At 42.1% G+C, this 23,065-nt stretch overlaps 1 protein-coding gene across 6 annotated transcripts in view; it reads right to left on the reverse strand.

Moving 5' to 3' along the window:
- STXBP1 (syntaxin binding protein 1) overlaps nucleotides 1-23,065 on the reverse strand; it is a 75,740-nt gene that overhangs the window by 35,092 nt on the left and 17,583 nt on the right. For 2 of the 6 annotated variants that reach the window (XM_072741918.1, XM_072741896.1), the window contains exons 1-3: nucleotides 15,137-15,243; nucleotides 13,888-14,034; nucleotides 563-612 (exon numbers count right to left, since the gene is read on the reverse strand). In XM_072741918.1, coding sequence (XP_072598019.1) covers nucleotides 563-612; nucleotides 13,888-13,912 — 75 coding nt within the window. In that variant the 5' untranslated portion in view covers nucleotides 13,913-14,034; nucleotides 15,137-15,243. Of the gene's footprint in view, nucleotides 1-562; nucleotides 613-13,887; nucleotides 14,035-15,136; nucleotides 15,244-23,065 lie in introns of those variants that run through there. The other 4 variants (XM_072741888.1, XM_072741908.1, XM_026009351.2 and 1 more) reach the window with 2 other exon arrangements.

Here is a 23,065-nt window from a genome sequence, read left to right on the forward strand (position 1 = left end):
CTTGTATCACCCACTCAGGTAAGTGAGAACATAATTAATCTGATTGGCTTAAGTACTTGCTTCCAGCATTGCTTTAAATGTTCTATGAATAAACAAGCTTCCTTCTTTCATCTTATGTAATTACAGATAAATGGGGATGGACCAGATGAGGGCTTTCCAAACTGTTGTATAGGTTCTGTGGAGATGCTTTAGGGCCACCAGAGAGACTTCTTTCTCTCCCATAGCAAGCAGAATAATTTCACCTTCTTCTGCTTTATAGAAGAGGTTCCAGGAGGTTCCAGGTAAGATTTTGTTTGAATAAAAGAGTTCCTTTGCTAAAGTGTCCCACCAGGTGATCTTTAACAGAAGCTTTATTACCAAGAGATTTCTTAACTAGGACTGCATAAAATGAGGCAGAAGGGATTATTATTATTATTATTATTTTACTCTCTGGACACAGCAAAGGTATTGATTCCCTACTTATATATCTTTCCTCCAACTCTATTTTCTTATACTTTCACCATTCTTGTATTTTCCACATCAACTCACCTGTTAAGACCCTTAATTGTGCTCTTCTACCTACCTTCCACTCCCCCTTCTTCTTTACCTTCTTGATCACATCATGCATAATCTCTAAAAAAGGAGAGAAAAAAAAAGGAGAGAAAAGAAAAAGAAAGGAAGGAAGGGAGGGAGAGAGGGAAAGAAGGAGAGAGGAAAATTTAATGTAATGTTAAGGTCTTTCAACACCTGTTTATTATATTACAAAAGGTCATTTCCTCCACAGGCTTTGTATTCTGTCATGCAATTCAACCAATCTGCTTACTGAGCCATAATCAAATTACCACAAACTTTTCCTGTTCCTTTATTATTTTAAAAAAATTTTATTTTATTTTTATATATTTTTTAAATTAAAAAAATTTTTAAAGATTTTATTTATTTATTCATGAGAGACACACACACACACAGAGGCATAGGCAGAGGGAGAAGCAGACTCCATGCAGAAGGCCCGATGTGGCACTCAATCCCAGGATTCCAGAATCACGCCCTGAGCAGAAGGCAGACACTCAACCACTGAGCCACCCAGGCGTCCCTTATTTTTATATTTTTTAAAGATTTTATTTATTTATTTGAGAGAAAGAGGCAGAGATAGTGAGAAAGAGCATGAGGTGGGGAGGAGAGGGAAAACCAGGTTCCCCGTTGAGCAGGGAGCACAACGCGGGGCTGGATCCTGGGACCCTGGGATCATGGTCTGAGCTGAAAGCAGACACTTAACCAACTGAGCCACCCAGGCTCCCCTAACTTTTTTTTAAAGTAAGCTCAAGGCCCAAAGTGGAGCTTGGACTCTTGACCTAAGATCAAGACCTAAGATCTTGACCTAAGATCAAGAATCACATACTTCACCAACTGAGACAGCCAGGTGCCCTTCTTCCTGTTCCCTTAATTTGGCAGTTCTCAAACTTTTTGTTTTTTTAATTTTTTTGTTTTTTTTTTTAAAGACCCCATTTATTTATTCATGAGAGACGGAGAGAGAGAGGCAGAGACACAGGCAGAGGGAGAAGCAGGCTCCATGCAGGAGCCCGATGCGGGACCTGATCCCAGAACTCTGGGATCATGTCCTGAGCCAAAGGCAGACACTCAACCGCTGAGCCACTCAGGCATCCCAGTTCTCAAACTTTTTGGTCTCAGGACTTCTTCACACTCTTAAAAACTGAAGACTCCAAAGAATGTTTGTTAGGTGGGTAAATATCTGTTGATATTTATCATATTAGAAATTAAACTGAGAGGGGCACCTTGCTGGCTCAGTCAGTGAAGCATGTAACTCTTGATCTCAGGGTTGTGAGTTCAAGCCCCACGTTGGGCATAGAGTTTACTTAAAAATAAAATCTTCTGGGGATCCCTGGGTGGCGCAGCGGTTTGGCGCCTGCCTTTGGCCCAGGGCGCGATCCTGGAGACCCGGGATCGAATCCCACATCGGGCTCCCGGTGTATGGAGCCTGCTTCTCCCTCTGCCTATGTCTCTGCCCCCCTCTCTCTCTCTCTGTGTGTGTGACTATCATAAATAAATAAAAATTAAAAAAAAAATAAAATAAAATCTTCTCTGTGTCTATGAATGAATAAAATCTTAAAAAAAAAAAAAAAAAAGGGCAGCCCCGGTGGCGCAGCAGTTTAGCGCCACCTGCAGCCCAGGGCATGATCCTGGAGACCCTGGATCGGGTCCCACATCGGGCTCTCTGCATGGAGCCTGCTTCTCCCTCTGCCTGTGTCTCTGCCTCTCTCTCTCTCTCTGTCTCTATGAATGAATAAATAAAATCTTTAAAAAAAAAATCTTAAGGGTGCCTGGGTAGCTCAGGCACTTAACTGGCCTGGTCGCTCAGTTAAGCATCAACTCTTGATTTAGGCTCTGGTCAAGATCTCAGGGTCCTGGGATCAAGCTCCATGTCAGGCTCCCACTCAGCAGAGAGTCTGCTTGTCTCCCTCTCTCAACCCCTATGCTTGCTTTCTCTCTCTAAATCTCTTTCAAATAAATAAATAAATCTTTTAAAAAATCTTTAAAAGGGGCACCTGGGTGGTTCAGTGGTTAGGCATCTGCTTTCAGCTTGGGGCATGATCCTGGGGTCCTGGGATCAAGTCCCACATCGGGCTTCCTGCATGGAGCCTGCTTCTCCCTCTGCCTATATCTCTGTGTCTTTCATGAATAAATAAATAAAATCTTTAAAAAAGTAAAAATAAAAAATCTTTAAAAAATAGGAGGAGAAATTTTTAAAGTAATCATTAATTCACTTCAAATTACAAGAGGATGGGTAGCCTGGGTGGCTCAGAGGTTTAGTGCTGCCTTTGGCCCAGGGCCTGAGTCTGGAGACCCAGGATCGAGTCCCACATCGGGCTCTGTGCGTGGAGCCTGCTTCTCCCTCTGCCTGTGTCTCTGCCTCTCTCTCTCTGTTTCTCATGAATAAATAAATAAAATATAAAAAAAAAATTACAAGAGGAAGGGGGCCTGATTGTTTCAGTCAGTTAACCATCTAACTTTTGATCTCAGCTCAGGTCTTGAGTCTTAAAAAAAAACAAAACAGGGATGCCTGGGTGGCTCAGCGGTTGAGCATCTGCCTTCAGCTCAGGGCATGATCCTGAGGTTCCAGGATTGAGTCCCACATGGGGCTCCCTGCATGGAGCGTGCTTCTCCCTCTGCCTGTGTCTCTGCCTCTGTCTGGGTGTCTCTCATGAATAAACAAGATCTTAAAAAACAAAAACAAAAAACAGCGGTGTCTGGGTGGCTCAGTCAATTAAGTATCTGCCTTCAGCTCAAGTCTTGATCACAGGGCCTTGGGATTGAGCCCCATGTCCTTGCGTCAGGCTCCTTACTCAGCTTCTCCCTCTCCCTCCTGCTCCCTCTGCTTGTGCTTTCAGTGAAATTAATAAGTAAATAAAATCTGTAAAACAAAACAAAACAAAAACCAAGAGGAGTGACTGGTTAGCTCAATCCAGAAAGCATGCTGACTCTTGATCTCTGAGTCATGAGTTCAAGGCCCATGTTGGACATTGAGTTTATAAAAATAGATAGATAGAAACAAGAAATCCATTATATATTAACATAAATAGCATTTTAATTAAATATAATTATATTTTCTACAATAAAACAATAAAAATTATTTTTGTAACTCTCTTCATCTAGCTTCATAAAAGACAGCTGGGCTTTCCTATATGCTTCTGCAGTCTGCTATGAATCATATAGCATCTAGAAAACTCTACTGTATACTTGAGAATAAGAGTGAAAAAGTCAAATAACATCTTAGTCTTATTATGAAGACAGTTTTGCTCATGGACTCCCCATGGGATCCCGTGTTTGAGAACCAAAGCTTTAAGTAAATGGGTAAGAAGGTATGACATTACCTCAGGCCACATGAGCTCCCTTAAGCTCCAAAAACAGTTATGATATCTTTCTAACCTTGAGCTCATCTATGGGATACTCCCAACCCAAATCACCATTTTGGTAAGCCACAGTTCCTAGAAATGCCACACCATGCACAAGTCTATCCAGCCATGGAGTCTTCACAGGAAATAAAACTTCAGCCACTCTTTCTAAGTCCAGGTAATACAAGGGCCTGGATGGACTAAAAGGCAAGAGTTGCCATCAGCAAGTGTGTTTCAAACACTGAGGTCATTCTCTAGAGCACAACAGTTCAGAATTCTACTTTTGACGATCTTCAATAATCTGATGTGTCATAAAAGTTTCCCAAAATCTTGGGGCACCTGGGTGATTCAGTTGGTTAAGCATTTGCCTTCAGCTCAGGTCATGATCCCAAGGAGATGCCAGGGTCCTAAGATTGAGCCTTATGTCCATTGTCCTCCCTGATCAGTGGGGGAGCCTGCTTCTCCCTCTCCCCTCTGCCACTTCCCCTGCTTATGGCTTGTTTGTTCTCTCTCTGTCAAATAAATAAATAAAATCTTAAAAAAAAAAGTTTCCCCAAATACTTAAAAACTTTTAAAGTTATTTAATATCTTTTATTTTATATTTTTAAGTATTTTAATAAAATTTTATGTAAATATTGATAAATTTTTAAAAACTTTTTTATTCAATTATAAAAAAAAAACCACACACTGTAGTAAGCATAGAAAACACAAATAAGTATAAAGAAGAAAATACCAATACTACTTGTATACATAAAAAAAAAAAAATCAGGAATCCCTGAGTGGCTCAGTGGTTTAGCACCTGCTTCAGCCTAGGGCATGATCCTGGAGTCCTAGGATGAGTCCTGCATCAGGCTCCCTGCATGGAGCCTGCTTCTCCCTCTGCCTGTGTCTCTGCCTCTCTCTCTCTCTCTCTCTGTGAGTCTCTCATGAATAAATAATAAATCTTAAAAAAAAAAAATCACCTGTAATCCTGCCAGCTTGAAGTACATAATTAACATTTTAGTTTATTTCCTGCTAGCTTTTTCCATGCAACTCTACATAGTTAATATAATGCTGTATACATAATTTTGTATTATGCTTTTTTCATGAATAAGCTCATTTTCCCACATTAATAAAAATGCTCCCTTGATTTTAAATGCCTGCATAACAGTCCCTAGTTTAAGTCAACAATTTCCCCAATAGCCATTTAGATTATTTCCCATACTTCAATGTGATGAAAAATTGGGAACAAATACATCCAATGATAAGGCTGTGCTTAAGGCAATTAGGTTATGTTAATATAATGGAATACAATGTACTCATTAAAAATAATGATATGGTAGCATATCTATTCACTCAATAACATTTGCTGAGTAACCACTGTTTACCAGTCAGTGGACCAGGCACCAGGAATGGAACATAGAAGACATGGTGCAGCTCCCATGGAGCTTACACCCTGGTGAAGAAAGCAAACATTGGATCAAGAGCAATCTCAGTTTCTTGTAAGTGCTCTCTGAGGTGAATAAACAAAAACTATGGTAGAAAAAAAAAAAAGTTGTGAACAGCTACCTTAAAGAGGAGACCAGACAAGGCCTCTCTGAGGAAGTGAACCTCACAAGGAGGATACCAGCCATTCAAAGGCTGGTAAGGAGAAAGACCAAAAGACATCTTCTCGGAATGGAGATGGTATAAGTTGAGGTTGGAGGACACATCATACAGCATCTTGATAAGGAGTATTATTTTTATCTGAAAGGTACTGGAATGCCACTGGTAGATAGATTTCACTTTCTTAAAGATTTCATCCATTTATTCATGAGAGACACAGAGATGCAGAGACATAGACAGAGGGAGAAGCAGGCTCCCTGTGGGGAGACTGATGTGGAATTAGATCCCAGGACCCCGGGATCATGACCTGAGCCAAGGACAGACACTCAACCACTAAGCCACCCAGGCACCAGGGAGATGGGAGACTGGAATGGATAAGAACAGAAGGAAGGCGCAGAGCTAGGAGGCCTTTGCAATCAGAAAAAAAAAAAAATCAGCATGACTGGTAGCAGTGGTCATGGTAAGAAGTGGATGGATTTGATACATATTTTGAAAATAAAACCAACAGAGCTAGCTGCTGAATTGGATATGGGATCCGAGGGATGAAGGATGGGGAAGAGACATAGATAAATCCTGGGATTTGGGCTCAAGCAAAGAAACTGATGTAAAGACATTTGGAGATACAGAAAGAAAAGATTTAGAGGAAGAACTGAGTTGTAGGAGAATAGCAATAATTCTTTTTTGATTAAAGATTGAGATGGCTAAGAGATATCTGAGGAGAGATGGAGGGCAGGTAGCTAGAGGTAGCTCTGGAGTTTGGGAGAGTGACCTCAGCTGGAGGTAAAAATTTGGACTTCAATCCTTCCTGCCTAGGTATTCCCATTCCAAAATTCTTGGTAAAGATATTTGTCATGGGTATTGTTAACAGCCAATTCTAATGCTGCCCTACATTTTTCTAATCCAATACCGAAAAGGAAACAAGGATTAGAGCCCATTTTAGCATTAAGAATCAGGTAGCTTGGGCTACTTCCCCACAAATAATCCCTGGCAATCACATTTCATCTCATAGTCCTCTTTGTGTGGAAAGAAACAAACCCTTCTGAGGCGGGTCTAACCAGCAGATCTTATTTTTGCACACCAAACTGTGTGCATAAACAGCCACACCATCCCCTCCACCACCCACCTAGTCTATACAGATGGAATGGAAGATACCAAGGCAGCTTCAATTTCTCCATAATTGCAAGGACCACAGCACTCGCGGACTCCGCTTCCCTCATAGCCAAGGGGGTAAACAAGAAGGCTCCTTCTCGGCCACATGCACCCAATATACCAAATGAAGTCCTGAAGCACAGACTCTAGGGATAGCTCCAAACCCTGTCCCTCCCTTGTGAAGCCCTGTCCTTATAGCCCGGGCACCCATGACTGCATTTCACAGTGACATGTGTCAGGACCCCTGAGCCCATGGTACACCAAAACATGTGAAATAGCATGACTAATATTAGATGCGCTGGAAGCTTGGGAGAAATGTGAGCACCACCGGAGTCCTTAAAATCTTCCCTTAAATGGGGGATTCAAATATGCTAATGCCCTGCCCAGAACAGATGCATCAGGAATCCGGTGCCAACAGATCAAAGGAAAAATACATCTATTCTACAAAGAGATTTAAAGTAATCTAAACTCAGGCCACAAATGCCCTCCTCTTTACCAATCCAAAGTACAGGGTTGTTCTGGCTTAATAGCAGGTAGTTCTAAAAGACACTCTTGTGTGCTTGCTTCGGCAGCACATATACTAAAATTGGAAAGACACTCTCTTGAATATAAAGCTAGTAACTCAACAAAGGTCACCCCCATCTCCTATAATTAAAAAAAAAAAAAAAGAAAGAAAGAAAAGCATCAGAGGAAGCACTAATGTTAGACCAGGGAAAATCCAGGTTCAGGCATTTATGATTGTGTGAACTTGGGCAAGTTTAAAATGTTTTAACCCTCAGTTTTCTCACTATAAATTTTAAATTATAATATTCTTTTTTTAAAAAAAAATTTTATTTATTCATGACAGAGAGAGGCAGAGACACAGGCAGAGGGAGAAACAGGCTCCATGCAGGGAGTCCAATGTGGGACTCGATCCTGGTACTCCAGGATCACAGGCGCTAAACCGCTAGGCCTAAGGCGGCGCTAAACCGCTGAGCCATCGGGGCTGCCCAAATTATAATATTCTAATGGCCTGTTATAAAGATTAATGGGATACAATGCTCAGTCAGTGCCTGGCATTTCACAGAAGGCACTTATTGTGATGTCACTATAAAATATGCTATTCATACAACAAGGAATTATTTCCTTTTTTTTTAAAAGATTTTATATTTATTTATTCATAGACACAGAGAAAGAGAGACAGAGATACAGACAGAGGGAGAAACAGGCTCCACGCAGGGAGCCCGATGTGGGACTTGATCCTGGGTCTCCAGGATCACACCCCAGGCTTCAGGCGGCACCAAACCGCTCTGCCACCGGGGCTGCCCAAGGAATTATTTCCTTATGAAAATTATGAAACTGCTTCCATCAATCAAGATTTTTAATATAATGTAAAAACCTATTAAAAAGAAACACATATTCAAAATAGTTTTAAAATAATCACAAAAATATTAGACAGCAATCTCTACAGGTAGTTCACCCAAAACTTCAAAAGCTTCTCTGACCCCCAACACACATGTGATAAGTTTTAGAATAATGGCACGAATGTGTCAATATATATAATATAAATCTTATATGGAAATATAAAGTTGAACGAAAGATTCCTTCTATCCCTTCTGAGAAGACAGAAACCTCTTTAGGAAGAAATGCATTTACACCGGAAGCACAAGTGGGGACCCACAGGAAGTAAAGGTATTTAACAGTCCTACAGAGATACACAGGATTGTATTTTTAAATTGCTTTACTAAACATTGTTCTGCAAATTCGCTTAGACAAGAAAACAAAATGAGGTAAGGATGTAAAATTGGTAAGAAGAATTATCTGCCTGCTGCAATCATGGGAATCACATTAAAACACTCATGAAAAAAAAAAAAGGAAAAAAAAAATAAAACACTCATGAAGATACAAAATAAATACATAAGAACCAACGGGGACTTCTCCAGAGCAAAAACAATCTGAAAACAAGTCTGATGTTTACCACTGCATACTGGGCCCTGGGCCGGGACTCCACCTCTCTCAATTCTACCCACTGCTGGCAATTCTGCTCCAAAGCAACAAGAAGCCTCTTCCTCTTTCCCTGGCAGCACTTCAAATACCTGAAGATGGCAACCACGTCTCTTTGTCTTGCTCTGGGCTGGAGAGTCTCCTTGCTAAACAACTGTACCTCCCAAGTGGAATGAGTTTAGGGCTAAACAATACATGAGAAAATGGTTTAAGTACTTGAAAACAAGACTTCCAAGTCCTGTCAGGATCTTTCTTGCCTTAGACTCCCTGCATAATCATTTCTCGGCCTTTTGACTAAGATCAAGTGTAGACTCTCTGCATGGAGCCTGCTTCTCCCTCTGCCTATTCTCTGCCTCTCTCTGTGTGTCTCTCATGAATAAATAAATAAAATCTTAAAAAAAAAGAAAAAGAAAAAGAAAAAAAGATCTTGCCTTAGAAATACTCATTTAAGGGCACCTGGGTGGCTTACTGGTTGAATGTCTGCCTTTGGCTCAGGTCGTGATCACGGGGTCCTGGGATCAAGTCCCGCATCAGGCTCCTTACAGGGAGTCTGCTTCTCCCTCTGCCTATGTCTCTGCCTCTCTGTGTTTCTCATGAATAAATAAATAAAATCTTAAAAAAAAAAAAACATATATACATAGACTCCTAGTCACCTAGCTACAAATTATTTACCATTTTGTCTTTCTTCTTTTTCTTTCTCCTTCCTTCCTTCCTTCCTTCCTTCCTCCCTCCCTCCCTCCCTTCCTTCCTTCCTTCAACACACACAGAGAGGCAGAGACGCAGAGGGAGAAGCAGGCTCCATGCAGGGAGCCCGATGTGGGACTCGATCCCGGGTCTCCAGGATCACATCCTGGGCTGAAGGCGGTGCTAAACCGCTGAGCCACCTGGGCTGCCCCCATTTTGTCTTTATGTAGTTCTTTATATATATATTTATTATTATTATTTATTTATGATAGTCACAGAGAGAGAGAGAGAGGCAGAGGCACAGGCAGAGGGAGAAGCAGGCTCCATGCACTGGGAGCCCGATGTGGGATTCGATCCCGGGTCTCCAGGATCGCGCCCCGGGCCAAAGGCAGGCACCAAACCGCTGCGCCACCCAGGGATCCCCTATGTAGTTCTTCATAATACAGAAGTAGCACATTTTTGTTGAGAAATTCAAATAGATATGTAAATACAAAATGAAATTTCCCTCCTTACCCCATTCTTGAGGGGAAACACTCGTGAACAAGTCTCACAAGCACCCTTACAGATCCTTCTCTATGCATATACAAATGTATATGGGAATGTACACATGTATACCCGTGACTCCTTGGCTGAGGCCTGGGGAGGTTAAGTAACTTTCCATGATTCTCCTTCTTTGGTGCTTAAGAACCCTTATGTTAGAAAGCACTTTAGAGGGCAGCCCAAGTGGCTTAGCGGCTTAGTGCCACCTTCAGCCCAGGGCGTGATCCTGGGGACCCGGGATCGAGTCCCACATCGGGCTCCCTGCATGGAGCCTGCTTTTCCCTCTGCCTGTGTCTCTGCCGCGTGCGCGCTTGCTCGTTCTCTCTCTCATTAATAAATAAAATCTTTAAAAAAATTTTTTAAAAAAGGAAGAACCTTAGAGATCATTTAAGACCAGAGTCTAGGTCCCTCATTTTGGAATTGAGATACTTCTTGCAAAACAGAACCATCTCGGGACGCCTGGGAGCTTTTTGAAAGTATTTTGGCTAGGTTGTGATTGCTCAGATACTGATTAAAAATTAATTACTGGAGAAATGGGACGCCAGGGTGGCTCAAGGGTTGAGCATCTTGCTTTCGGCTCAGAGTGTGATCTTGGGGTCTGGGGATCAAGTCCTGCATCAGGCTCCCTGCATGGACCCTGCTTCTCCCTCTGCCTATGTCTCTGCCTCTCTCTGTGCCTCTCATGAATAAATTAAAAAAAAAATCTGGAGTGGGCAAACCCACTAAATGGTCACTCTAGAGTAAGCAGAAATGGGTTCCTGGATCCCCATCCAAATGTTCTTCCCATTACACACAGTGTCTCTTGGCTATAGCATGGACTGGACTCTGAAGTTTAAAGCTGGGTGTGCTTTTCTCTGTTTCATTTCAATGATCACACTGACACAGTAAAGCTAATTGATTCAGATGGGTTTTGGAGCCAGATCCTCCACTTACCCAGCTGTGACCTTCAGCAAGTTATTAAATCTCTGTGTCAGTTTTCCCAACTGTAAAATGGGAATGACCACACATGATCCATGGAATTATTGTGGGGATTAAATGAGTTCACGTAAGCACTTAGTTTAGTACTTAACACTTGGTTATCACCATCACCATCATCATCTATTTCAAAGGGTACTTGATCTCCCTAGGATGGAAAAATCCAACAATTTCCAGTTGGTTTCTTATTGCTCCTCCAGGGAGTTTGCGATGTCTTTTTATTTTTTTTGTCTCCTGTTTTCCAGTTTATTTCTCTGCATAGAACTTTCATCCACTCAACAATGATGATTTTTTGAACACCTGCTATATGTCAGACCTCTCTCCTGACACTGCAAAGACCACAGTGAACAAACTAAATAAGACGTCTGCTCTTAAGGTGCTTATACCTGATATGGAGGGCAGAAACAGCCAATAAACACTAGAAAGTCAACAAGATCATTCTAGAGACTGATATGTGCTCAAAGGAAATTGAAAAGGTTAATCAACAAGAATGTGATAGAGGTTTGGTGGAAGGTCCTCTAAGGAGGTGACAAGGAGGATCAACACTGTGTCATTCAGGCAGGAAGAGTTTTCAAGGCATAGGAAAAGCAGGTGAAAAATCCTCAAGTTAGAATCAAGAGTGGTATAGTCTAGGAATAAAGAGAAAGCAATTATGGGGAGACCCAGCAAGCTCAGTGAGGGAGAGAAAGGTTTAGGATGCACTGAGAGGTCACCCCAGAGTCTCACCTGGTCTTTAAAGCAGTAACTCCTTACTGAGGACTCCACAAGGCATGCACAGTATTCTGTGCCTGTAACACTAAAACCTCATTCACCTTCAAACATGACAATTCCTTCCCAACCCTGCACCCTCAACTCCCACTCCATGTCTGGCATTTGGCATAAAATAATGATCTAGCAAATGCCTGTAGAATGAATGAATCCCCGAATGGCATAATTGAGCAGTGCTTGCTGAGAGTGAAATGAGTGGTTCTGTTCATAGCGTATCTCATGATTGCATAAGGTGATTCCTCCCAGGGCTGCCACTCTCCTGATACCCCCCAAGATTCAGAATTCCCAGTTCAAGGATGATTGCCAGAAAAAAATAGTCTCAGGGACTCTTTCACAGGGATTGCTGGAGAGAGAGAGCTTTTTATTCTTGAGGAACATGACAGGTAAGTTATGGTTATTCTGGCTAGCCCCAAGTTTGCAAGCCAGAAAGATCTAGAAATATTTTCCCCAAACTTTCCTCAATTAAATGCAGTGAGGGGTGTGGGTATTACATGAATGTTCAGATACAAATGCTCAAATCCAAAGTTTTCTGCCATCTTAGCATTTCTCTAGTAATTAATTTTTTTAAAGATTTTATTTAGGTATTCATGAGAGACCAAGAGAGAGGCAGAGACACAGGCAGATGAAGAAGCAGGTTTCATGCAGGGAGCCCGACGTGGGACTCGATCCTGGGTCTCAAGGATCATGCCCTGGGCCAAAGGCAGGCGCTAAACCACTGGGCCATCCAGGAATCCCCTAGTAATTAATTTTTAACCAGTATCTGAGATATCACAACCTACCCAAAATACTTTCAAAAGCTCGTATTAAAAAAAAAGCCCAATCAATAATTCAGTCTTAATTTTTAAAAAGTGCCCACAATTATAGAATCTAATACTTACTGAAGAATTACTATATGGAATACTTTGTCCTATACATTTTACATGTATCCTCTCATTTAAAGCTCACTGTGACCCTCTAAGATTAAGTATTATAATCACTCCCATTTTACAAAGAAGGAAACTTAGGCCAAGAAAAGTGAAGTGTCTGAGATGAATGGAGAAAGACGTATACAATGGAACACTACTCAGTCATCAAAAAATGAAATCTTGCCATTTGCAGCAACATGGATGAAACTAGAGGATATTATGCTAAGTGAAATAAGTCAATCAGAGAGAGACAATTATCGTATGATCTCACTCATCCGTGGAATTTAAGAAACAAAACAGAAGATCATAGGAGAAGAGAGAAAAAAATAAAACAAGACAAAATCAGAGAGAGAGACAAACCATAAGAGATTCTTAATCACAGGAAACAGACTGAGGGTCGCTAAAGGGGAGGGGGGTGGAGGGATGGGATAACTGGGTGATGGACATTAAGGAGGGCACATGATGTAATGAGCCCATACATTACATGATGTAATGGGTATTATATAAGACTGATGAATCACTGACCTCTACCTCTGAAACCTAGAATACATTATATGTTAATTAATTGAATTTAAATTAAAAAAAGAAGTGAAGTGTCTAGCACCTGCATTATAAAATGCACATAACTACAGGAAGCCTACGGAGAATATATATATTTTTAAGTATAAATCAATTCTTGACCTCAAGGAACTTATAGTCTACTTGGGGAAACAAGACAATATACCCAAAGCCTAAGATAAAAGTCATCAGAACCCTCCTGCACTGCTCCTGGGAATGTAAAATGGTATAGCCACTTTGGAAAACAGTCTGGTGGTTCCTTAAACAGCTCAATGTAGAATTACACTCCTAGGTATACACCCAAGATAAATGAAAACCGAGGTCTACACAAAAACTTACACATGAATGTTCATAGCAGCATTATTCATAAAGTGGAAGCCAAAAAAGTGGAAACAACCCAAATATCCATCACCCAGTGAATGGAGAGATAAATGTCGTATATCCAGACAATGGAATATTCAGCCATAAAAGGAATGAAATACTGATACATGGTTCAACATGGATGAATATTTAAAAACATACTAAGTCAAAGAAGCCTGTCACAAAAGACCACAGGTCCAGTGAATTCCACTTATACAAAATGTCTAGAATTGGTGAATCCATGGATATAGAAAGTAAATATGGATTGATCAGTAGTTTCCTAGTGCAGGGGAATGGAAGAGTTGGGGGTAATGTTAAGGGAGTATGCAGCTTCTTTTGGGGGTAATCAAAGTGTACTAAATTTGTGATAATGGATGTACACTTCTGTGCATATACTAAAAGCTACTGAAATGCACACTTTAAATGGGCAAATGGTATGGTGCATGAATAATATCTCAAGAAAACTGTTTTTAAAAAGTCATCAGATGGGGTACCTGGGTTCCTCAGTGGGTTAAGCATCTGCCTTCAGCTCAGGTCATGATCCCAGGGTCCTGGGATTGAACCCTGCACCAGGCTTCCTGCTCAGTTGGGAGTCTGCTTTTTCCTCTCCCTGCTTGTGTGCTCTTGCTCTTAAATAAAATCTTTAAAAAAAAAAAAAAAAGAGTCCTCAGAGAGGGACACCGGGTAGCACAGTTGGTTGGGTGACCGACTCTTGGTTTCCACTCAGGTTGTGATCTTAGAGTCTTGAGATTGAACCCCACATCAGGCTCTGTGCTCAGTGTGGAGTCAACTTGGAGTTTCTCTCTCCCTCTCCCTCTGTTCCTCCCCCTGCTTGTGTGGACATGCTCACTCTCACTCTCTCTCTCAAATAAATAAATAAATCTTTTTAAAAAAGTCATCAGAGAGGGATGCCTGGGTGGCTCAGCGGTTAAGCGTCTGCCTTAGGCTTGGAGTGTGATCCCAGAGTCTCAGGATCCAGTCCCACGTCGGGCTCCCCGCAGGGAGCCTGCTTCTCCCTCTGCCTGTGTCTCTGCCTCTCTCTCTCTGTGTGTCTCTCATGAATAAATAAAATCTTTAAAAAAAAAAAAAAATAAATAAATAAATAGTCATCAGAGAATTTCACTTTTTTTTAGAAGATTTTTTATTTATTTATTCATAAGAGAGAGAGAGAGAGAGGCAGGCAGAGACACGGGCAAAGGGAGAAGTAGGCTCTATGCAGCGAGCCCAATGTGGGACTCCTGGACCACATTCTGAGCCAAAGGTAGACACTCAACCGCTGAGCCAGCCAGGCGTCCTGAGAATTTTTTTAAAATATTTTATTTAGGGGATCCCTGGGTGGCGCAGCAGTTTGGCGCCTGCCTTTGGCCCAGGGCGCGATCCTGGAGACCCGGGATCGAATCCCACATCGGGCTCCCGGTGCATGGAGCCTGCTTCTCCCTCTGCCTGTGTCTCTGCCTCTCTCTCTCTCTCTGTGACTATCATAAATAAATAAAAAAATTAAAAAAAAAAAAAAAAAAAATAAAATATTTTATTTATTTATTTGAGAGAGAGAGAACACAAGAGAAAGCATGAGCTGGGGGAGAGGCAGATGGAGAGGGAGAACCAGATCCCCCAGAGCAAGGAGCCCAATGTGGGGCTCAATCCCAGAACCTGGGATCATGACCTGAGCCAAAGGCAGACACTTAACCAACTGACCCACCCAGGCGCCCCATCATCATAGAATTTTAGATGAAAATTTCAAACCCAAGTGGCTAGGTGGCTCAGGTAGTCCTGGGATCAAGCCCCATGTTGGGACTCTCTACTCAGTAGGGAGTCTGCTGCTTCTCCTTCTCCCTCTGTGTGCACTCTCTCTGCAAATAAATAAACAAAATCTTAAAAAAAAAATTTCAAACCCAAAAAAATAAACACCATTTTGCTTAATATGGAATTGCTCTGCAGTGTCTTCACCTGAAAACAGGTACCTAGCTTACCCCTCTAAAACATCGGTTATTTAAAATTATAATTTACTATAATTTTATATCTGAACTGTACTTTGTGAAAGTGAGAGACCAAAACAGAAACCACAAATTGTCAGCCACAGGGCAAAAATGAGGTACTGTTCCCTCTAACTGTTTAATGACAATTGCCTAACCTGGGAATGTTCCTGTTAGGTTTATTTTTGGGGTGGTGGGGAGTGAGAGGGAAAGAGGGGCTGATTGTTGGAGTAGTCACAAGCTTTAGAACATGCAGAGACTAGTGAACAATGATTTGATTACGCTGCCCTTGTAAGCACACCCACGGATTACATAAGACTCAAAATGTCTAATATTATGACATCCAACAGTTGGGCTGCTGCCAGCATCTGAGAGGAAAGTGTGATAAATAAAGGTCTGATGTCTGAGAGACCAAATCCTAACCTTAGGCCCATAAAGATGCCAGATGGAGTTACAGAAAGGACTACTCGCTGTCTCTTTCACAGGAGATTCTCATTTTCTATCTTAATTTCCCCACTCTGCTTCCTAAGGTTTAGAGCCAAAAGGTTAAGAAGAGTTAGAGCGTCTCTAATGCAAAGCCTCACAGACCTTGGAAATTTGATTTGTAGAAAGGAAATCTCAAAGTGAGGACAAAAGAGATTAGAAAGAGGAGTTCCCATAGCACTTTAGATGCAGTCACCCCACCTCAGCTCCAAAGAAGCTATTGTCTTCTTCCTAAAGTTGCTTTCCACATAATATCCCTTGGATTAAAGGAGCTGTGAAATCACCAAATACACATAAATAGGAAAATTAGTTAAAAAACAGAAACTGAAACAATTTATATTTTCTTAAAATCAACATCTTATAGTAATAAATACTGTTTAGTTAATTAAGGTTTTGCACAAAAAGACAAAAGAGAGGGATCCCTGGGTGGCGCAGCGGTTTAGCGCCTGCCTTTGGCCCAGGGCGCGATCCTGAAGACCCGGGATCAAATCCCACGTCGGGCTCCCGGTGCATGGAGCCTGCTTCTCCCTCTGCCTGTGTCTCTGCCTCTCTCTCTCTCTGTGTGACTATCATAAATAAATAAAAATTAAAAAAAAAAAAGACGAAAGACACAAAATGGTGAAATGGAGATTATTATTCTAGGACAGACAGCAGTACTAATACCTTGCAAGCATTACTGAATAAGACATTTTTTAAAGGACTCAAGAATGAAGGCCATTTTTATACAAGATAGTAATATCATGCAGTTATTTGGAAAGCATTTTACATTGGCTAACAAAAAAAAAAAAAAAGGAAAGAAGGAGGGAAGGAGGGAAGAAATGAAGGAAGGGAGGGAACACTGCCCATATACATCATCAACAGCAGCAGACCTCATCTGTAAATGTCTCATTTGGTCTATCAGCCTGTATTTGTTTTTCTGCAAAAAGCTTGTCCTCAGAGCACCTGAGTGACACAGTCAGTTAAGTGTCTGACTCTTGGTTTCGGCTCAGGTCCTGATCTCAGGGTCATGAAATTGAGCCCCACATCAGGCTCTGTGCTGAGTCTGCTAAAGTTTCTTTCCCTCTGCCCCTCCCCGCCTCACTCTCTCAAAAAAAAAAAAAAAATTTTTTTTTTAAATCCCCCAAAACAGCTTGTCCTCCTCCGAGTACAGACTATCATGCCTGCAATAACTCCTCCTTGAACTACAAGGACCTAGAACAGGTATCTAACTCTGTCTTGGCAGGAACCCAAGATGTGGCCAGTATCTTAAATTCCTAAGTGTAGCATTTAATGGCTCCAAATCACATTTCTTGACTAAGTGGGAGTTTCCCTCCCATTAAGGACTAAGGATTAGAGAAAAATATGCTTTAGAGAGAGGGAGAAAAAATAGGATGCTCATATAATCCCCAAAACCCAGAAACCCAGAGCAGACAAAAGATCCAGCCCAGTGGTTTTTAGTGGGGAAGTGACTGGTGCCCCTCCCCATCCTGGCAGGGGACATTCAGCAATGTCTGGAGGATGCTACAGGCAGGTAGTGGAAAAAGGCCACGGATGCTGCCAAACATCCTACAACACACAGGCTCATATAGTCCCATATGTCAATAGTGCTGAGGTTGAGAAACCCTGATCTAGTCCATTTTATAAAGAAAATGAACCCGAGAGATAAGTGACTTATCTGTGACAATGGTGGTAGGAATCCTCTTATCTTCAAGTCCAAGATTCTCACCAGCCCAATCTGTTCTGTTCTAAGATTTAACCTGCTTCAGGTCTTCAGGTATGAGACATTAAAAGTGTTGAGTCTTACACGGCACGGCAAGGCCATAAGTTCAAGCTCCTTCTGGAGCCAACAATACAGCCATTATAGAGGTGTCAAAATGACAGAAGACAAAAGCCTCAGGGAAGCTTCCAGAAGGAGGAAATGCTCCCCCCACCACCACTCCCAGCCTCCAACACATAACAAGGTCTAATTCCAGAAGGGCTACTTCCTTCTCTCAAATCCATGTAACTGGTTACAATTATATACCAGGAAAAGAAAACATCCTCCAGGGGTTTGGGCCCAGGATCAAGCACAGGAAGAAGGTGGAGCTCTAAGAACAAACACTGAAAATCCAGAAGAAACGGCTGAGTTTGCACTAACTTTCACTGAATATGCAGGCTGGGTGCTTTCCTCAAGCCAGTCTTCCATACCCTGTAGAAAAAGATGCTGCTGCTTACGATTCTGGAGTGCTACCTACCATTGTGTGCTTTCCATTTCCTTGGCCTGGCTAACCCATTTCCCACTTTGTTCTGTTATTTCACAGCACCTGACATCTGAGCTCTTGGTTCATCATTTTTCTGTTTGAGAGTGATTCAAATTGTTTTCTCTGTATCGGTCTACTTCCAGAATAAATTCTTTACCTGAGAGTCTACGTGCCATATTTCTGTCATTTTTCCTTTTCAAAATTTTACAAAGTTCCCATGTAGATATTTTTTCTTTTCTGCTTAAGTCACCTACACAGGGACAATTCTCTCTGGCAATCTGTTGTATCAAAATGTCCAGGTGGGCTCTCTTTGTTCCCTCCCCCATTTACCTAGGTATTATTTGAATACTGCCCTCAGCATAGGAGTTGGCTGTGTGTTGGGATGGTGGTCTCTGCCCAGCGTTCAGCTAGGGAAGGGTAGGTGGCAGAGAACTGACTGGAGAAATTCGTCTCTACAGATTGTGTAACTTGGTTCTATGCCAAAGACCACTCCATGAAAGATTGATGCTGGGGTCCAGGAGGGGATACCCAGTATCAAAAAAGTGACTTTAGGATCCCTGGGTGGCGCAGCGGTTTGGCGCCTGCCTTTTTGGCCCAGGGCGGGATCCTAGAGACCCGGGATCAAATTCCCATGTCGGGCTCCTGGTGCATGGAGCCTGCTTCTCCCTCTGCCTATGTCTCTGCCTCTCTCTCTCTCTGTGTGTGTGTGACTATCATAAATAAATAAAAATTAAATAAAAATTAAAAAAAAAAAAAAGAACTGTAGCAGATGGTTTCCATTCTCCTCTCAGCAAGAAAGGTGGGGGGTGGAAGTGGCCAAAAGAGCCAGTCATTTTGTTATATTAAGAATCTAGGGGGGTAGCCCAGGTGGCTCAGCGGTTTAGTGCTGCCTTCAGCCCAGGGCCTGATCTTGGGGACCTGGGATCGAGTCCCATGTCGGGCTCCCTCCATGGAGCCTGCTTCTCCCTCTGTCTGTGTCTCTGCCTCTCTCTCTCTGTGTCTCTCATGAATAAATACATAAAATCTTAAAAAAAAAAAAAAAAGAATCTAGGGTGTGGTGGTCCCCAGCTTCTGGCTGCTGGCCACTCCCATCCTTCCTTCCTAGAAATGATAGTCTTATTTATAAATTCTGAGTCTGTGCTCTTATTTTCTACAGTAGACATGTGGTAAGTGACTTAGCAGGCCTAGGAAAGCTGAATCTATCTGAAGTGGAATACTAAGCCAGCAGTAGGGAACACTGAAAACCAATTAAATGTGCATAAAAGAATCCTCTTAAGTAAAATAAAAAAAAAAAGGGGGGGGGGGGAGGATCCCTGGGTGGCGCAGCGGTTTGGCGCCTGCCTTTGGGCCAGGGCACGATCCTGGAGACCCGAGATCGAATCCCACGTCGGGCTCCCGGTACATGGAGCCTGCTTCTCTCTCAGCCTATGTCTCTGCCTCTCTCTCTCTCTCACTGTGTGCCTATCATAAATAAGTAAAATTTAAAAAATTAAAAAAATAAAAAAGAATCCTCAACAGTTTCAGGAACTGGAAGCACCAGGTACCTCTGGAATTTAAAAGAATGTAGGGGGAGGGGAGTGGCAGGGAATACAAGGCATGTTGGTAGAAAGGTATTTGGGATCGAGTCCCAACTGTTATAGCCTAGATTCCTTCTACCACTTCCGGTCACTGGGTGATTGTCCTTCTACCAACATGGCAGAACACTGAAAATTTCCTCTCCAGAGAGTGTAGAGTGTACAGGGTCCCTGAACTGTGAAACCCAAGGCATAGCTCTGAGCATGAGTCTAATAGTGAAAACAAAGGGGCTAAACAACCATGTGTACAGATTGTTGAGAACTACCCTCCATACCTCTGGCCCTCTTCATCTACTCAGCTTCCAGAATTCTGGTAGCCAGACCTTTATTTCTCAAGCAGGAGACAGACTTCTCTGGGCAATCAGGCCCAAGAAGGAAAAATCTAAAGACCTTGACATTGGGGATTCCCCACAAACAGCTCACCTAGTTCAGCCCCATTCACAAGCCCAGAGCTCCAATCAACATTTAAGTCTCTCATTTTAATCACAAGCAGCCAGTCACTGGGTTTGCTACCCACTTAATGAAAGTTCCTAGGTGGAAAATAGAGATAAGACAACAACAAAACCTGGAAGAAACCGTCTATGCAGATAATTTTAAAAAAATTTTTTTTAAAGATTTTATTTATTCATGAGAGACACAAAGAGAGAGGGGCAGAGACACAGGCAGAGGGAGGGGAAGCAGGCTCCATGCAAGGAGCCCAATGTGGGACTCGATCCCAGGTCTCCAGGATCATGCCCTGGGCTGAAGGCAGTTGCTCAACCACTGAGCCACCCAGGAGTCCCTTAATTTTTTTTTTTTTTTAAAGAGAGACATAGGGCGCCTGGGTGGCTCAGTGGTTGAGCGTCTGCCTTTGGCTCAGGTCGTGATCCCGGGGTCCTGGGATCGAGTCCCACATCAGGCTTCCTATAGGGAGCCTGCTTCTCCCTCTGCCTATGTCTCTGCCTCTCTCTGTGTCACTCATGAAGAAATAAATAAAATCTTAAAATAAAAATAAAAATAAAAATAAAAATAAATAAAAATAAAAATAGAGACATGGGACGCCTGGGTGGCTCAGCGGTTGGGTGCCTGCCTTCAGCCCAGGGCATGATCCCAGAGCCCGGAGATGGAGTCCCACGTCAGGCTCCCTGCATGGAGCCTGCTTCTCCCTCTGCCTGTCTGTCTGTCTGTCTGTCTCTCTCTCTCTCTCTGTGTCTCATGAATAAATAAATAAAATCTTAAAAAAAATAAAAATAAAAAGAGAGACATGGAGAGCCTGGGTGGCCCAGTGGGTTAAGCATTTGCCTTCAGCTCAGATCAAGATCCCAGGGTCCTGGGACTGAGCCTCACATCAGGGTCCCTGCTCTGCAGGGAGCCTGTTTTCCTTCTCCCTCTGCCGCTCCCCCTGCTTGTGCTCTCTCACTCTCTGTCAAATAAATAACATCTTTAAAATAAATAAATAAGGGATGCCTGGGTGGCCCAGTGGTTGAGCGTCTTTTGGCTCAGGGCATGATCCCAGAGTCCCAGGATCAAGTCCCACATCCAGTTCCTTGTATGGAGCCTGCTTCTCCTCCCTCTGCCTGTGTCTCTGCCTCTTTCTGTGTCTTTCATGAATAAATAAATAAAATCTTATAAATAAATAAATAAATAAATAAATAAATAAATAAGACATAAAGGAAGACACCACATCTGTGAAACAAGAATAGGAAGCTACAAAAGAAAAAAGGCTATTAAAAACTTTTAAGGAAAATAAAGAAAGAAAGAAATTTTTAAGGAACAGGGCAGCCCCGGTGGCACAGCGGTTTAGTGCCGCCTGCAGCTTGGGGTGTGATCCTGGAGACCCAGGATTGAGTCCCGTGTCGGGCTCCCTGCATGGAGCCTGCTTCTCCCTCTGCCTGTGTCTCTGCCTCTCTCTCTCTGTGTCTCTCATGAATAAATAAATAAAATCTTAAAAAAAAAAAAAGAAATTTTTAAGGAACATGACAGCACATATTTAAAATTAAATAGAAGCGTTGAAAGATAGAGTTGAGGAAATCTGAAAAACACAGCAAAAAGTCAAAGAGATAAATAACTGAAAAGATAAGAAAATAGGAGGACCAGTCCAAGAGGTTCAACATCTAAATAGTACTAATTGCATAAAGAGAAAACTCAGGAGAAGAAATAATTGTGAAATTATTTTTTTTAAGATTTTACTTACTTTATTTGAGAAAGAGAGAGAGAGCAGGGGAGGGAGAGGCAAACGAAGAGGAGAGAAAGAATTTCCAGCAGACTCTGCAGTGAGCATGGAGCCCAACTTGGGGCCCAATATCATGACCCTGAGATCAAGACTTGAGCCAGAACCAAGAGTTGGATGCTTAACCAACTGAGCCACCCAGGTGCCCCTGAGAAATTATTTTTTAAATGTTCCCAGTAGTAAATGATATAAGTTGCCAAACAGAAAGACCCACTGAATGTGTAGCACACGGGTCAGCAAATTATGGCCTGTGGGCAAAATTCGGTGTGCAGTCTATTTTTGTACTGACCTTAAGCTAAGAATGGCTATTACACTTTTAAAGGTGTGGGGAAAAAAAGGATGAAGATGCAGCAGAGATCACACGTGGATCACAAAAACTAATGTATTTACTATGTAACCTTTTATGGAAAAAGTTTTCTGACCCTCATCCAGCACAATAGATAAAGAGGCATACACCACAGCAAATCACTATGAAAGTCCAGAACACTGAGGACAGAGTAGAAGTTTCAGAAGGGAAGATATGAGACATATAGTAAAGGATCAGGAATCAAATACCTTCAAACTTCTCAAAGGCAAAACTGGAAACAAGACAACAAAGGAGCAGTCTTCAAAATTCTGAAGGAAACCAATTTTCAATGTAAAATTCTATGCTCCTCCAAACTATCAATTAAGCATTAAGAGTAAAATATTTTCTGATATGCAAGGCCTCCAAAAAACTACCTCCCATTTTCCAGAAGCTCCTGGGAGGTAAGCTCCACCAAAACAGGAGACAGTAAACCAAGAACGGATGATATGAAATACAGAAGACAGGATAATTCAAAACGAGACAGGAGAGGGGCACGCCTGGCTGGCTTAGCCAGTACAGCATGTAACATTTGCTCTTGGGGTCATGAGTCTGAGCCCCACATGGGTGCAGAGATTTTTTTAAATGAATGAATTAATTAAAAAACAAGACAGGTGAAAAAGATCCCAGGAGGATGGTGAATAGATGGAGGTTGAGAGTAACAGTGGTGCACTAGAGGGAAGACAACCAGTCTCGGCATAATTGGCTTTATGTTCAGCCACAGTCATCGTTTCTGGAGCTCTGTATTCTATTGGGCAGATGCAAGTGGTATCATTTCAAGGGTGTAGGTCTGCTGGTGAGGCATTCTTTCTTTTTTTTTTTTTTTTTTTTTACCATCTGAGAGTGTTTATTTAGCTTTGCTATTGAAGGA

This window comes from Vulpes vulpes, chromosome 2, assembly GCF_048418805.1.
Source record: "Vulpes vulpes isolate BD-2025 chromosome 2, VulVul3, whole genome shotgun sequence".
NCBI classification, from domain to species: domain Eukaryota; kingdom Metazoa; phylum Chordata; class Mammalia; order Carnivora; family Canidae; genus Vulpes; species Vulpes vulpes.